Source organism: Myodes glareolus, chromosome 4, assembly GCF_982192425.1.
Source record: "Myodes glareolus chromosome 4, mMyoGla1.1, whole genome shotgun sequence".
NCBI classification, from domain to species: Eukaryota; Metazoa; Chordata; class Mammalia; order Rodentia; family Cricetidae; genus Myodes; species Myodes glareolus.
This window is the reverse complement of record NC_142029.1, coordinates 118,067,101-118,083,929: the sequence shown is the minus strand read 5'-3', so window position 1 is coordinate 118,083,929 and position 16,829 is coordinate 118,067,101. Positions and strand designations below refer to the sequence as shown.

The window sequence follows — 16,829 nt, the reverse complement described above, 5'->3', positions numbered from 1 at the left end:
ATGGGCTGAGATGGGAGGTCTGCTTGTCACGTGGGCCCATGGTGACATCTGCTCCTAGACTGCAGCCAAGGGCCATGTCTGAATACAGGGCACTGCAGCAGCATGGTCTGTGCTGATGTTCATGGCTCCTGTTACCACCAAAGGCCATGAGGATGCCCAGGGTCTGGACCACCACATGTGGCCACGTTGGTGCCTGAGAGCCATGCCACCATAGGAACCATCCCAATCTGAGTGGCCTGGGCTGCGACCTGGTACTATGGAGATGTCCAGACTTGAGCTGCAGTGGAGGGCCATGTTTGGTCCATGGTCCTACCAAAATCAGGGACTGTGTTGGTGTCCGTGGTTCCTGTTACCACCAAAGGCTGTGCACAATAGTGGGGGCTTGGCCAACACCTGAGGCCACGTTAGTGTCTGAAGGTCATACTGTCACTGGAGACGTGCAGTGCCCTGGACAGCCTCCAGGGCCAAGGTGACACCTGAGACTGAGCTGCAGCCTTGGGTCATGTCTGGGTCTGTAGCCCATTGTTCTAGATACCATTGAAGGTTGTGCCGATGGCTAAGGTCTGGGCTACCACCTGGGGCCATATTGTTGTCTAATGACCACTTTGCAGCCAGGTGGATGCCAATCTGAGTGGCCTGTGCAGGTACATAGGACGGTGGTGACATGTAGGCCTGGAATGCTATGGAGAGCCACGCCTAGGTCCGTAGTTCTGCTTCATCTGGGGTCTGTGTTGATATCCATTGCCTGTGTTACCACAGGGATCCACGGAAACCATATGTTGAACCATGTGTTAAACCATGTGTCCAAGTATGAGGGCCAAGGTGAGCTGGTCCTGTCCCTCACTGGCCCTGGGAGAGCTGTCCCCCCATATCGGATAGCTAACTTCACCCCTCACTGACCCTGGGTTAACAGACACCATGACTCTAGTATGGGAAAGCCGGCCCCATAGAAAAGTTAGTCCCCTAAATTTGGGAAAGCTGGCCCCACCCCTTACCACGAGTGTGGGAAAGATGGCTTCGGCCCTCACCTGAGGGGAGTCATGCCAGCAGCCCAGACTGAGCAACTTAGCTAATAGACAGGCACATATCCAAGGCTTTGATTTTTCACACCCCAGTCTCTACCCCATCTATGACCTGCTGGAATATGTGAAGGGACTGGTCCTGTGATATCCATGACCCAGGGCAACAGCAGGACATCTGAGAGCAGTCTCAGTGAGAGTTCAGTATTGTTAGTACACCAGAAGCAAGAAGCCTTGAACCTGACCAACAACACATTTCACAAAGAACATTTTCAAGTAAAGCTGTTTGGACAAAGGAGTGTACTGTATGATACACAGCAGCTCCCAGTGCTGCTAAGATGAATGAGGAGATGATGAGAAAGTGGGAAAGATGGAGGAGAGAAGTGTTTTGTTGTTTGCTTTTGTTTGTTTTATGTTAATTTTTTAGCTTTCCTTTGGGGAGGCACTACAAGAGTAAGGGGTGAATACAGAGGAACTGGAAGACAAGTGGGATTGGGGTGCATGATGTGAATTTCCCAAAGAATCAATAAAAATTATGTTAAAAAATGAATCATACTTCTCTGATTATTTGTGTAAATTTTCATGGATTTTTTCCACGTCTTGAACATAGGCCTAGGAGTAGAGTTGCAAGATCAACTGACCTTATTTTAAGAAACTAAAGTATTGTTGTGAGCTTCCAAAGTGATTGTATCATAATTCATTTGAAAGAAATGAAACCAAGCAGGTAGTTGCATAAGTAATCAAATTGTGGAATTTTAATTTTTTATTTTATGAATGAGTGTTTTGCATGCATGCTAGTCTGTGTACCACATACATGTCCTGTGCCCCTGGAAGTCAGGAGAGGTCATCAGGTCCTGTGGCCCTGGAAGCCAGAAGTCATCAAGTCCCCTGGAACTGGAAGTATTGATGGCTTTGAGCTGCTGTATGGGTACTGGGAATTAAACCTGGTCCTTTGGGAGAATAGCTATAACCACTAAGAAATCTTTAGAGTCCCAAATTACATTTTTATATAAAAATCTGTATATAAAGATACATGAATGCACATGTGGTTTGCATATATATATATTATATATATATTCCTGAGATACTTTGGTCACATTTTTGTCAAGTAAACAAGAAAAGTAAATAATAAAGGAATTCCACACATATTCATAAAGTCCACGAGGACCCCTGTGGTGTGTTAGGGGTCTCTTGAGAAGCAGAGCCATTATCATGTACAGATACATAACAGATTACGGCATCTGACGGTGAAAATAGAGACCAATGAGCCCCACAGTGTGTTGTCTGCAAGCAGAGAGCTGGAAAAGCAGCCGGTGGGTTCTTTCTGAAGCAACATTGGAGGTTTGGGAGATGAGGGATGAACTACTTTGTTCTGGAGCCCAGAGACAGGAGAATCAGGGCATTCCAGTGTCTTGGAGCAGGAACCAATGATACAGCTCAGGTGGGAGAACTCACCCTTCTCTGCCATTTGGTTCAATCCTGCCCTCAACACACCAGACAAAGCCCTCCCTACCCACTTTTGGTAAAGGGCGATCTTCTTATTCAGTCTTCTAATGAAAAAAAAACACATTTCTTCTTGACATATTCTTGCAAACACATCCAGAAGTATGTGCCAGCTGTCTGGACATCTTTTAACTCTGTCATTTAATATATAAAAGTACAGGCACTGTGGGAATTACATTAAGTCACATTGTCAGGGCAGGGGTGATGGTACCCAAAAGTCATATGGAAGCTCACACAGCAACAGTGGAAGGGAAAAGACATCCTAGAATCTTTATGCTGCATGCTCACACACACACACACACACACACACACACACACACACACACACACATACACATGCACACACACACCTGTCTGAAATATTTCAGTGCTCTTTACAAGAATGAGAAAGGCGAAAATGGTTTTGATTTAATCATTTCTTTGACGCAAGCTAGAGTGTCTATGAGACCTGCAACAGCCCCCGAATAGTGCTGTGCAGGCCCCAGCAGCACTGGCAGCAAAGGACCCCTTAGTTGGCGTTTCCAAGAGCTAAGTTCATCAAGGAACGCCCCGATTTTCTCCTCCTGGGGGTGTGGTTATGTTTACTACCTAAGGAAGTCACCTAACTGTAGTTGTTCATCAATGTAATGGGTATGATAATGAAACATGATACACAGGCTCAGTCTGTCATGCAGGGAAATGGTGGATATCCTGTGTATTAGCCTTGGCTGTTGGCATACACAGTCTGTTGGCACATGGAAGCAGTGGTCCTGTTAACCAAGTGTATATTCAACCTAGAAGCACAACCATGGTTGATACAGCAAGAAGCTTGAGGCATCAGTGTCAAATCTCAACTTACGTTATTTCTGCACAGCCCATTCATATTGTAGGACTGATGTAAGATCTCTTTAAACCAGCACTGGAATTCATGTCTTCTCTCAAGGTGACATACCACACCTTAGAATACAATGATGAGACCTTGATCTTCACATCAGAGTTTAAAGTGGGAAGTATTCACACAAATGAACATTCAGCTCAGGAACCAGACACTGTGGCAAAAGCAACTTGTGGGTTCGTAGGTCTATGACTAGTAGCCTGGGCACTTTTGTTCCAAGCCTGGACTCATGTCACCATATACCTTTCTCATTATTATACTGAACTTTGAAGTTGCAGCTGTACCTGAAATACAACCATATGTGTAGTAGAAATGCCACTATTTTGGGTTTTGTTCCTTTGAAACATGATTTCTTGTTGCCTTAAGCTTGCTATGTATCCAAGGGTGGTTTTGAACTCCTGGTCCTCCTCCTCTATGCCCTTGTGCTAGGATGGCAGGCGAATGCTAATACATCTGACTGTTATCTTACTTCTGCCTTGACACCTAGCAAATGCTTGCTATGCACAAAGGCCAATGAGCCCACATCTGAGATGATGAAAAGTGTGTAAACGTAACTTTGGTAGCAGGGTCATTTTAGAAAGACCATGTTGTTATTCTCCCAGGCCCCACAAAGTGAAACCTCATCAATCAGAAGCTATAGGCTCATAGTGACACAACTTATGTTCCTGGTCTTATTTGAATATTTGGGTCCAGCCCCTGCTTTTTGAGAAAGGGACTTAGTCCTGTTCACATCATCAACTCACTAGTGTGTGTCCTTCAGTCCACTCAAAGTTGCAAAATTTCTGTAGCATAAATGAGGCCACAGGGGCACCTGGGGTACAAAACCCTAGTCTCAAATCCACAGTGGCAGTGCTTGTTCTAGGAAGGGGATTAAAGAGAGAGAGAAAGCAAAAAGAAGCTGTCCCGTGGACCGGGATCTTTAAGGCAGGTCTGGAGTGGCCAAGGATCGTGTGTTCGTATTCTTTTGTTCAAAAGGGAACCATAGGAACAACCTATAGAGGGTGGAGCTGCAGTGTCGGAGTTCTGATTTTGAACATGCTCAGTCAGTGAGTTCAATGTTGCCGTGTGGGAGCTAGGGGATAAAATTTGAGGCAAGTAATGACTTCTAACCCAAAGACGTGTGCTTTTCAAACATACGCCTCCAACCTTGAGAACTGTTGGACAATCTTGCTAAAGACTCTATGGGAGCAGAATTATCTATGGTTAAATAATCAGGTAACTTCTAAAATATGTGTCAATGACTTTAAAATAAAAATTTGCATTAGGCGATAACTGGATTCCATTATTATTTCCAGATGGTTTATGTTGATATTTTCATTGCCTTCTGATCTTTTATTAGAACTCCCAAATTTTCCTGTGTCTGTGAACATGTGTTTGTGGATATGTATGTGCAGGTATGGCACGTGTATGTGTATGTGCAGGCCAGGGGTTGATGTCTAATGTCTTCTGTAATCTCTCTCTACCTTATCTTTAATAAACATTTCTTTTCATTTTTCCCCAACACAGTATTTTTATTAATTTGGGAATTTTGCATAATGCACCCCATCACACTCCCCACACATCCTCAGGTTCACCCTTCCACCATTGCTCCCCAACCAAACCCCCCCCCAAAAAAATCACCAAGTCCCATTGTGTTTCCCATATACTCATTGGAACATGGTCAAACTCCCAAAGGCCATCCCCTTAAAGAAAACAGAGTCCTAACCCAACCCCACAAGAAGCCATCAACTGTGAAGCCACACTTCAGTATCTTTATCTCAGTTTTTAAGGACTCTCTCAATGGTCTCTTGTGTGGACTTTATCTTTGTGACAGAAGCCTCCCAAGTCTCTCCCTCTCAGGATGAGCCTGACGTCATCACCGCAAAGCAGGTTCCCTGCCCGTAGCAGCTGGCAGCAGCACAGGTCATAGACTTTGTAGGCCCTGAGACCTCAGTACAACTGAAGGAGGTGTCACTCAGGCTGCAAGATTCAGCACATAGACAGCTCCACCTGCCTAAACAGAGGCCTCATTCACTAAAACCCATATAGTTCTAGGGAAGTCTCTAAATATCCTAACCTTGCTTTTTGGCTTCTGTAGTTCCACTTCTGGATAACTGTTCTTATTAACTGAAGTATGTCAACTCAGGCACGGTTTTTGTGCTTAAAAGCTTACCCTGAGAAAGTCTCAGGGCTACTCTGGGATCCCGAATACCCTGTGTAGTTGCTGGGCAGCTAATACAAATTTCTACTGGCTTAAACTGTCCAAGCAGTCTTCTCTGGTGAATACCCCACAACAGTTCCTAGTGGTATCACAGAAGTCATCCTGGTCCCTGGCAGCATCATGGGCCTTAAACATAAACACCATTGCCAGTGGCAGCAGTAGTGACTATGGTCATTAAAATGGTAGCAGCACACCGTGGACACCAGTATGGTCTCCAGAAATAACAAAGAAGTCTTTTGGGGGAGATTTAATCCAGAAAATAAACCATTCTTTATCTCATATATCTTGTTCAGTCATGGCAATCCTGTGGTTGGCCAGTGTGTGTGTGTGTGTGTGTGTGTGTGTGTGTGTGTGTGTGTGTGCGTGTGTGTGTGTGTGTGTGTGTGTACATGAGCTCCAGGCCACTGTATATCACTCAGCCCTTGGCACTGGTCCTTCTTGCAGCCTGCCAACTGTACTGCAGTCTTGCACTCTCCTCTCCCTGGCAGGGCAAACAATGCAACAGCAGCAGCAATAGCAGCAGCAGTGGCAGCAGCAGCAGGAGCAGCAGCAGGAGCAGCAGCAGAAACAGCAGCAGCAGGAGCAGAAGCAACAGCAGGAGCAGCAGCAGCAGCAGCAGGAGGAGCAGCAGCAGTAGCGGCAGCAGCAGGAGCAGGAGCAGCAGCAGCAGTAGCGGCAGCAGCGGCAGCAGCGGCAGCGGCAGCAGCAGCAGGAGCAGCAGCAGCAGCAGCAGGAGGAGCAGCAGCAGTAGCGGCAGCAGCGGCAGCAGGAGCAGCAGCAGCAGCGGCAGCAGCGGCAGCGGCAGCAGCGGCAGCAGCGGCAGCAGCGGCAGCAGCGGCAGCAGCGGCAGCAGCGGCAGCAGCGGCAGCGGCAGCAGGAGCAGCAGCAGCAGCAGCAGCAGCGGCAGCAGCAGGAGCAGCAGCAGCAGGAGCAGTCTCGGCTGCCACTGCAGGTAGAGTGCTGACACGGGCCTAGCAGGCAGACAGGGCCAGTGTGCGAGGACATGCACCACATGCGCTCCCACACAGGTCACCACGTCACTAGCTTTGCTCACTGCTCCATCCCACCACTCTTTTTTCCCAATTCTATGAAACTACTTTTTAAAAACATCTTCCCACAAAACTCGGATTTTTCTGCGGCTTCAAAGATATTCTGTGCTCTGCAGGCTCATTGCCTGAGGCCACGTCACCCCTTGAAGCCTCCATGGGTCTCTCAGACTCCTTGGGCTCCCGAGGCCCATTGGGGGCTGGAGGCTGCTGCCGTCTTGAATTCTCTCTCCACTTTATTGAGATGAAGGGCTGTCATTGAACCGGGGCTCCCTGATTGGGATAGACTTGGGGGCCAGTACGCCCCAGGGGTCCTCCTGCCTCTGAAGTCCCATGCTGGGATTACAGGGAAACATGCTGAGCCTGAATTTTACACGGGTGCTAGGGGATTGGACATAGTACTCGTGTGGCACTGCTCTGACAAGGCCATCTCCCCAGCTCCCAATTTGCATTCTTTTTTCTAATCATTAAGAGATCCACTTCTAAGAAAAGAGACACATTAAAGATTAGTTTGAAACTTATCAACTTTTTACTTAATTTACTTTTGGTAAAGTTTCACTGTGGAGCCCATGTTAGTCTTGAATCTGGAACCTTACTCTTAACCTCTAAATGCTGTGACTGTGTGAGCCACTGCCTGGCTCATAGTGCTCGACTTTGACATATTAAGTACATTTAGACATCACATAACCAGAACTAATAAATGATTGGAGAATAATATTTGCGCCAGTGGTTGGTTTTCTGCTAAATATCTAGCCTGACAATCATATCTATGTGCAGAGAAGCACCAGTGTAGGTCCAGACAGTTGTTCTCAATAGGCTTCCTTGGTTTCCTGCCCCACTAGTTGGATTTACTTTTTGTCCTTCCACCAAATAAATATTGGGATACATTTAGTTCTCAGTAAGAAAATTTCAGTTTCAACATCTGTATGAACTTTAAATGTCCCTGAGTGTCTGAACTCTAATTGGGATATTTGTATTTAATGCCACAGAGGTCCTGACTGCTTATAAGGAAATTCACCTCTTCACAATGCTCCACATGCTAGAGAACCCAGCTTCATAATACACAGCAGAGCAGTTAGAAAGCCATTATTGTTAAAAAAAAAAAAAAAAGGTAAATCAAAGAAAATTCCTTAAGATCCTTTTTAGCAGCAAAAGGTTTTAACTCCAGAAGTACACACAACTGGTCCCTTCTTGAAAATATGGCCCCAGGATGCTCTCTGCCTTTGCTGTGGCCCCAGGATGTCCTCTGTCTTTGCTGTGCCCTGTGACGCTCTCTGTCTTTGCTGTGCCCTGTGACGCTCTGTCTTTGCTGTGCCCCAGGATGCTCTCTGTCTTTGCTGTGCCCCAGGATGCTCTCTGTCTTTGCTGTGCTCCAGGATGCTCTCTGCCTTTACTGTGCCCTGTGATGCTCTGTCTTTGCTGTGCTCTGTGACACTCTCTGCCTTTGCTGTGCCCTGTGATGCTCGGTCTTTGCTGTGCCCTGTGACGCTCTCTGTCTTTGCTGTGGCCCCAGGATGCTCTCTGCCTTTACTGTGCCCTGTGATGCTCTGTCTTTGCTGTGCTCTGTGACGCTCTCTGTCTTTGCTGTGCCCTGTGACGCTCTCTGCCTTTGCTGTGCCCTGTGATGCTCTGTCTTTGCTGTGCTCTGTGACGCTCTCTGTCTTTGCTGAGCCCTGTGACGCTCTCTGCCTTTGCTGTGCCCTGTGATGCTCTGTCTTTGCTGTGCCCTGTGATGCTCTCTGTCTTTGCTGTGCCATGTGATGCTCTGTCTTTGCTGTGCCCCGTGACGCTCTCTGCCTTTGCTGTGGCCCCAGGATGCTCTCCAGGGGCTCTCTCTGCCTTTGCTGGAGTATTTTGGGAGTTCTTTGTCTGACTAGTTATTTCAACTACCTTACTCAATAAACTCAACCTTTTGAGGCTGAGGTTGATTTAGTAGAGCCATCTAAAATTATTTTGAAACAAATTTGGTGATTGAGTTGTCTAAAAACAGTAGCTATTGAGTCCACAAATGCATAAACTCCAAAATAGGACAGTGATACAAACACATATGTAATTAAAACTAAGGTGAGGCAGACAACCTGTTGAGACAGGTTCTCTCCTTGCAGCCTAGGCTAGCCTTGAAACTGATCCTCCCAACTCAGCATTAATGATTAATGGCATGTTCCACGACACCCAGTAATCTTCTTAAAAAACACAAGCAACGTGACATGTTGCAAAGTGCTGTTGCAGTCTTGCCTCCCTTGTGCTCTCTTTCCCGAAGGGACTCCGTGTGTTCACGCCTTCTCAAATGAGCAGCAAACAATCTACTCATGCTTTCACTTTTGTAAAATGGAAATTCGTGCATGGACATAAAGTGGAAGTGCCTGGTGCAGGTAAGCGCAATGAGCTATGTGCTTTCTTGGATGAGTCTCCATCTCTCTTTGGGAATTAGAGGAGAAAGTCTCAAAATCAAATCCAAGTAATTCTTAACATTTAACTTAGGGTCAAACTTCAATTTCTGCCCATAACTCCTACATGTGTGTGCATGTGTAAGCATTTCAAACAAAATGTATTTTGAATCTTTATTCTTCAAAACTCAGATCTAACACCACAGTGGAGGAGCTGGAGGTGGCTACAGTAGGATCGTGGCGTCAGGTGTTTCTCAGACTCTTCAGAGAGATATGGGAACACAAAGTGATTCCCACAGAATGGAAGCAAATTTCAGGAGCATTAGTTTGTTATGCCATAGCAGCAAGTCTCCTCCATTATCCTGCAAAGGAGCAAGGGCTGAACCGAGGAAATCCTAGCAAAGGCCCAGTGCGGATTCAGGGCTAATAGGAGCACAATTTCTTCACTTTGAGGCAACTGGTAGAAAATACGAAGAATTTGGAAAAGACTTATATGTTTGTTACATCGACTTCAAGAAGGCATTTGATAGCATCTGGAGGAAAGGAATTTGGGAAACAATGAGGTTGTGCAGGCACCCAGAGAAACTCCTAGAATACTAGAAATGCCTGTGAGGACACCTTTGCATCAGCCAAGTCTGTGGAGAGCTAAGTGATGAGTGTCAGACAGTTGCAGGAGTGATGCAGGGGTGCGTCCTCTCTCCACTAAGTGATGAGTGTCAGACAGTTGTAGGAGTGATGCATGGGTGCTTCCTCTCTCCACTGCTCTTTAATACAGTCCTGAAGTTAACAACAGCAACAGCCCTGGAGGATGAGAAGATAGGCGTGCAGGTAGGTGTGCGTGAATCAATAACTTGTGTTTTACCAATGATACAGTACTACTTGCTGAAATCCAAATGAGCTGCAGGCCATGGTAAACAGAGTGGTGGAAGTCAGTGAAAACCTTGGTATGGAGGTAAACATCGAAGGAAGACTGAGATACAACACATGGGAAGGGCTCACAGGAACTATAACATTGTAATAAAGAATCAGAACCTCAAACAGACAGTCAGCTTTGTCTATCTGGGAGGAAACCTCAGTTTATTTCAGAGTCAAGAGGCGAATAGGGATAGAGAGGGCTGTATTCCAGGCACTAGGAAAGGTTTGGTCAGCGAGAGGCATAACAACAACAACAACAAAATTTCAGTATATAAGACACTTGTCTCGAGCTGCCTTCTTTACAACTCTGAAACATGGACAATGAAACGCTCCTCAGAACAACCGCTGATTGTGTTTGAGATGGTATGTCTCAGGAGGATTCTAGGCATCACAAGAAGAAACAGGCAACGATGACAGTAAGAAACACCTCCATCTACAGAAGGAAGTAAACTACAGGATACAGCGACAGCACTTGAGATGCTTTGGTCGTGTTATGAGAATGAATGACAGCCAAAGATAGCACTGCGTGGAGGAGTGCATGGGGTAAGGCGGAAAGAATGCTGGATAGACAGACAGATAAAGGAAGATTGTGGAACCCTGAGTATGACAATAACACAATCATCCAGGACTGCCCAGGGAAGGGACAACTGCAGAACCGCCATAAATGGGCTGCCCATGCAGACTTCAGCATTGCCGGAGAATAAGCGATGATGATATCACGTAAAATATACAGTGAGATGACATGTTTAATTGTTAAGATAATTTATTCATTATGTCTTTGCACAGTGTTCAATGCTTAATAGGAGAGTGGTACAGATATTTAAAACCACAGAAGACTAAAATAAGTAGATGCAATTATACAAAATACCCAAAATATTATTGATTTCTTAAATACAGTACTTTAAACCTTAAATAATTGAATCCCTGAAAAAGCAAATTTTTCATAAAAATAGTTAATGCCATCAAATACCCTGCTCTTTAAGGTACACAGTGCTGGTATTACACATTTATTAAAAACAAGAACCCAAGGATATCAACAACAAGAAAACTAACTATAGATATTCTGAACTAACATTTCAGACTGACTACATGTTCTGTGTAAAACTTTGCCATAAATGTCACTTTGCTAAATTGTCCTGTGTTGCCTCAGATTCACTGATTTTTAAGAAACAGCGCTGCCCCACACTGGATCCACTGGTCCTGGTTGCCTCCACAGGGAACATCAATGTTGGTCACCACACGCTCCCTCTCAGCACTTGTATAAACAGGTAAAGAGATGCATTCTTCAGGGGAATATGGACCATATGCACCCTGTTCAAAAGAAAAAAAATGATCTAAAAATGTATCTTTGAGTACAGCCCTTCCAATCACTGTGTGTGTTCGCTATTAGGTTCTTTGAGTACAGATCACTAGAACACACTGGATCTCACAGCAGTCACTAGAACACACTGGATCTCACAGCAGTCACTAGAACACACTGGATCTCACAGCAGTCACTAGAACACACTGGATCTCACAGCAGTCACTAGAATACACTGGATCTCACAGCAGTCACTAGAACACACTGGATCTCACAGCAGTTCACTCACAGCCAGTCACAGTTCCTTTAAAAACTTGCCCAAGGCCAGGCAGTATGTTGCAGGCCTTTGATCCCAGCACTTGGGAGGAAGAGGCAGGCAGATCTCTGTGAGTTCTAGGCCAGCCTGGTCTACAAGGACTAGTTCCAGGACAGCCAAGGTTGTTACACAGAGAAACCCTGTCCGGGGGGGGGGGGGGGGGTGGGGAACACCAAAAAAAAAAAAAACCCCAAAGAACTATAACAAACAAGGAATCAAAACTTTGTCTAAAAACTGGGAAGATGACTCAGTAGCAATCATAAGAACCCAAGTTCAAGTCCTTAATAGTCACATAGGAGCTAGACACTAGTACAAGTAACTATAATCCTAGTGCTCCTAAGGAGGCAGGCAGCTGAGACAGGAGGATCCCAGGAAGCCCACTGGCCCCTAGCTTGTGTGCAGTGGTGTACAACAAAGACCATCTCAATGGTGAAGGACATTTGAGGTTGTCTTCTGACGTCTACAATGCACCCAACGACATTTGTGTCCTCTCTCATTTTCGTGTGTGTGCCCACATGTGGGCACACATAAACACACACACACACACATACACACACACACACACACACACACACACACACACACATACTAAAAGTTTAGCCTTAAATAGTGGACTAGGTTGAAAATTTAACTTATACAATTTTATCTATAAATCTCTATAAAATATAACATTTTATAATGTATAACATTATATATCTTATAATGTATAAAGTATAACATTTCTCATCAATTTATGTCTACCAAGAACTTCCACTTTTTATTTAGTATAACTACAAAGTTTAATTTAGAAGGAATAGGATGAATAAGTAGATCTAGTTTCCCTTTCTGTTTAACATAATATATTTCACTAGCACTCTCCTGGGGCATCAGTGAATGCTGCTGCTTTACTGTTAGCTGGCGGACGTAGGCATTTTTTGCTGTGGAGTGCAGTTATTTTACTGGTGCTCGAGATGTCCATCCTGACCCAGTTTAAGCTGGCTACCGAGTTTTGGGCCTGTGCTGTCACAGCTTTACTCTGTCTCTAGTGTGTCAGTATGTTGCAAGTTTGCATGCAACTTTCCCCACAGAAGTTAATGATTACTGTGATGATCTCTGGTCTCTTTCAAGAGAAGGGATACAGAAGATCATTATCTTGGTGCCAGAAGTGGCTACTCACTCAGTCTAGAACTTTCCAGTGGCAGGATCTCAGAAATAGACATCTTTTTCAAAGAAGAATTTTCAAACAAGTTCGTAGTGGTGCTTCCAATTCAAATCTAACACTGGTGTGTGGATTGAACTTCTGATCTCATTAACCAGTGAATTACTAGTGTTTTAGGGTTGGAATGGAATTCAAGTGCTAAGATGGACTGTTCTAGAATGAGGGAATGGATTATGAGAGAGAGAGAGAGAGAGAGAGAGAGAGAGAGAGAGAGAGAGAGAGAGATTATCCATGTTAAGCATGGCCCATGAATATTAGCACATAAGCATGGTTATTATCTTTTAAAACAAACATGATCATTTATATATGCACAGCTTTAGGATATGGGATACTTGTCCAGAAGCTAAGTATTTTGTTCCCTGGGTCAAGGGGCATGTCATAAGAAGTTGTAGCTTTATTCATGTACACACCTTATTCTTTGAACTGTTTTTTCTACCAATTCTGAAATCATCTAGACAAATTCATCTTTCTAGCACCTACTGCCTATAGTAGAAGAGGCTATGACAGAGATAAATAAAATAATGGAAATATTTTTTAAATCATATTTTTAATTCTTAAGTGGGCATTATATAAACTATTTTTTTTAACTTTTTCTAGTACAAGAATTTTGCTGAGATCCTCCAGTCTTTGATGTGAGCTGCTTCAGGCTCTTTGACATTCTGAATTTTAATACACACAATAAAACTTGTGTTTATGCAGATCATTCCCACAAAGAATGCAGGTGACTTGCCCTGAGTCTCCCTGGTCATCTCCAGTGTGTGACTGCAGTCAGTGACTCAGCCTTCCATGGGGTGGTGCCTCGTGCGCTCATGGTGCACCTATGTCATGAAGGCTGAGTGTGCACATGCAGAAACTGCCCTTCAGGGCAGCTTATGATCGGTTTAGGAAGAATGCACATCAAGTACCAAGTACCAAGGACATAACTTTTAGGTAAAGAGTCTTCTGAGATGTCAACCTAACAAAGACTTATGAGAGAGTGAATTCTTAATTGGATTGCTTGATATGTAGAGACTGGAGTAGGAGAATTTCAGACTCCTGTAGCTGACTCACTTCTCGAATTCTGCTTAAACAGGAAACCACTGGGATTCAGAACATCAATTACTTTCTTGCAAGCTTTCTTCTGCTGTTTTCTCTCAGTCTTTACATGGACAGACAGACAGATGTGACAGAGCCGATGGACCGAGGTGACCTGAAGCTAACTGCTGGGGAAGGCCAATTCTCTCTTGAACACCTGCTTTTGGCAGCAGTGAGACCTCCAGTACTGTTCTTGTTGCCTAGAGACAACAGTAACAGGATGCAAGGGGTACTGCATCCTCATTTATAGTTCACTGTCTCCAAGTCCCTCCAAGCCTGCTCCTGGCTGTGGGCTTCCCATGCTGTGCGGGGAGGTCACACAGTTTTCTCCCCAGTCCTACAGCCTTGTAAAACAAAGTATCACTGTGGCTTCTGGACATTCTGCTCAGCATTTATCAGTCTCCTGACTTTTTGAAAGCTCAGTGGACTTGCTTTAAGGCCCTAATCATAAATGATCCATGTGGAAGGAGAGTTAGAGATCTAACCAACCTAAAAATGACTCTGGTTCTCTGGCCATGCCATGTAACTTAATTAAATTCTGATGATCCAGTTCCTTCTTTAATATCTATTTTACTAGACTAAAGAATCAGACTAGCTAGCTTAAGATGCTTGGATAAAATTAAAATTTTATTAAATCTATTAACAATTACACTGTTCAATTAACATAAATGAGATGTGAAATCTGAAAATAGTTCATGACAGTATATAGAACGTATTATGCAACTAAAATTCAATAATTAGAAATCTCTATATTATAATTGCATTAGTTACAGTAAACAGAAACTCATCAGTTGGCTGAGCTCAGTACTGAAGCTGACATCTGAGATCGATACTAATTTCATACGCGCCACCTTATGTACACAGCACACTGCAGAGTTGTCCTACTTCACGAATGTATCTGGTAATGGGATGTAACTTTGGAACTTTATACAAGATGAGTCAGAAGCACACCAGTCCTAGCTACAGTGAGCAATATGCAACAACAGGACATCTCAGGAAGGATACTGGCTCCCACTGCTTTTCTCTCCTCTTAGTTTTCACTACAGAGCTAGCTGCTGGGATTTGGGATTTTTCACGAGCCCATTGAAGGCTTCTGAACAGAGAAATAAAGTAATTACCGACATTTGAAAGAGACGCTTTGACCACTGATGGTAGCAGGGACTAAAGAACAGAGGCAGGGGCATTGATGAAGGGGTCTTTTCAAAACCCATTAGCATATGTTCATCTGTTCCATTTCACGTTAATGATTATAATCAAGACCTTTGTCTTCTGCGTATTTTAATGCCATTCTTTGCACATTTTATAATGCTTCAGCACTCTGTAGTAGCTTGTGCATGCTTCTTCTTGTCTCTATTAAGTTGATATAAATTTCGCATCTTAAAAGAACTGAGTTAGAGGGAGAGCCCTGGCATGGGTGCTGTCAGACCCTGCTTCTGGTGGCTTCCTGAGAGAATGTCTGGTCCTCTCCACTTCTGCAGCAGTCTTCAGGGTTCTCCTGTCTCCCACGAGGGCCCCTGTGAGGATTCTGGCCCAAACTGGGGAATCCAGGATGGGTCTCTCATGAGAAGAGCTCTACCTTACCCACCTGCAAAGTGCTATGTGCCAGATAAGGACACACTCACAGGTGCGTGCTGGGGATTAGGATGTATGCATCTCTGAAAAGAATATTCAATAACAGAGCAAAGAAGACAAGACCATAAAACAAAAGGAAAAATAACACCACCCTCTGCAAAAAATAAAACTCGACAAAGTCGGGTGGTGGTGGCCCATGCCTTTAATCCATACCTAGGTCCTCATGCTTGTAGAGAAAGTGCTTCACTTATGGAGCCATCTTCTAGCCCCTGTCATTACTTTTAATGCAAAAAATTTCCAGAGGAAAAAGAATATTGTGGTTTATTAAATGTGTTTATTGAAGAGTTTACTGTTGTAGAATATTATTTTAAGGTGTGTTACATTTGTTTATATCCTGGAACATTTGTTCAATGACTAATAATGCATTGTTTTTATTTATGCTGCATTTCTTTAACTCTATGAAGCTGTGATTCTTTGCCTGTCTAAAACACCAAATAGTTTAATAAAGAGCTGAACAGCCATTTAGGCAGGAGAAAGGATAAGCGTGGCTGGCAGGCAGAGAGAATAAATAGAAGGAGACTCTGAGAAGAAGGGAGCAAGAGGGAACAAGGAGGATGCTGGGAGCCAGCCACCCAAGTCACCTAGCCAGCAGTCTAGAGAAACAACATCCACATTCCAAAGAGTTGGGTTGTGGGAGACTTTTGGTTATTTGGTGGGTCATGGATGTTTGTTATATTTAGGGGAATATAGGAATACATGAATGATAAGCTAAAAGGGTAGATTATTGAATATATTTTAAACTAAAAAACAACCATTAATCTCAAATATTTTGTATTGGTATGGACTTTTGTATACTGAGTAAATTTAAGGCCATTTTTGCACACTGCATTTATGCTTCTACTCTTGTTTAAAGGAATTTTGTATATTGACACCAGTTTAAAGTTATTTTTGTTACAACATATTGCATATTGTATATATGTTTCTGCTGTTGTTTCAGGTATTGTATCTATGCAGTTCATTTAAAAATGTTTTCTTAACCTAAGGCTTTTAGTGACAGTGAGACACATTTGCTCCAATTTGCTTCAGAGATTATGGGTGCTGAAAAACTCTTTATGAAGTTTGCTTTCATTGTGGTAAGGTTAGCCACTGGGCAAAGAAACTGCTCTTTGTTTGACTGCTGACAATGTGCTGTGTAGGTTGGACATGCAGGACACATAGGAAAAAGACTGTTGAACTTTGCCAAAACAAGGCAGGCCAGTCCTTCAAAAGTCTTACTTCATTGAAAAATCTGCCAGACATTCTGCAGGACATAGATAATAGAATGGTGTGCCAACGTGGGGCTGACCAAATCTACTGAAAAGCCTGAGAGAGCTTGGGAAGTTATTCTAGACGGAAAAGAATAGAGTTAAGCACAGCTTATTGATA

General features: G+C 43.9%; 1 protein-coding gene across 2 annotated transcripts in view; it reads right to left on the bottom strand.

The window, feature by feature from the left end:
- Positions 1–10,689: 10,689 nt before the first annotated feature.
- The window catches only part of Dync2h1 (dynein cytoplasmic 2 heavy chain 1), a 215,906-nt gene continuing 209,766 nt past the window's right edge, over positions 10,690–16,829 (bottom strand). For both annotated transcript variants that reach the window (XM_048429223.3, XM_048429224.3), the window contains one exon: positions 10,690–11,255. In XM_048429223.3, the coding sequence (XP_048285180.3) occupies positions 11,097–11,255 (159 nt within the window). In that variant the 3' untranslated portion in view covers positions 10,690–11,096. The remainder of the gene's footprint in view (positions 11,256–16,829) is intronic.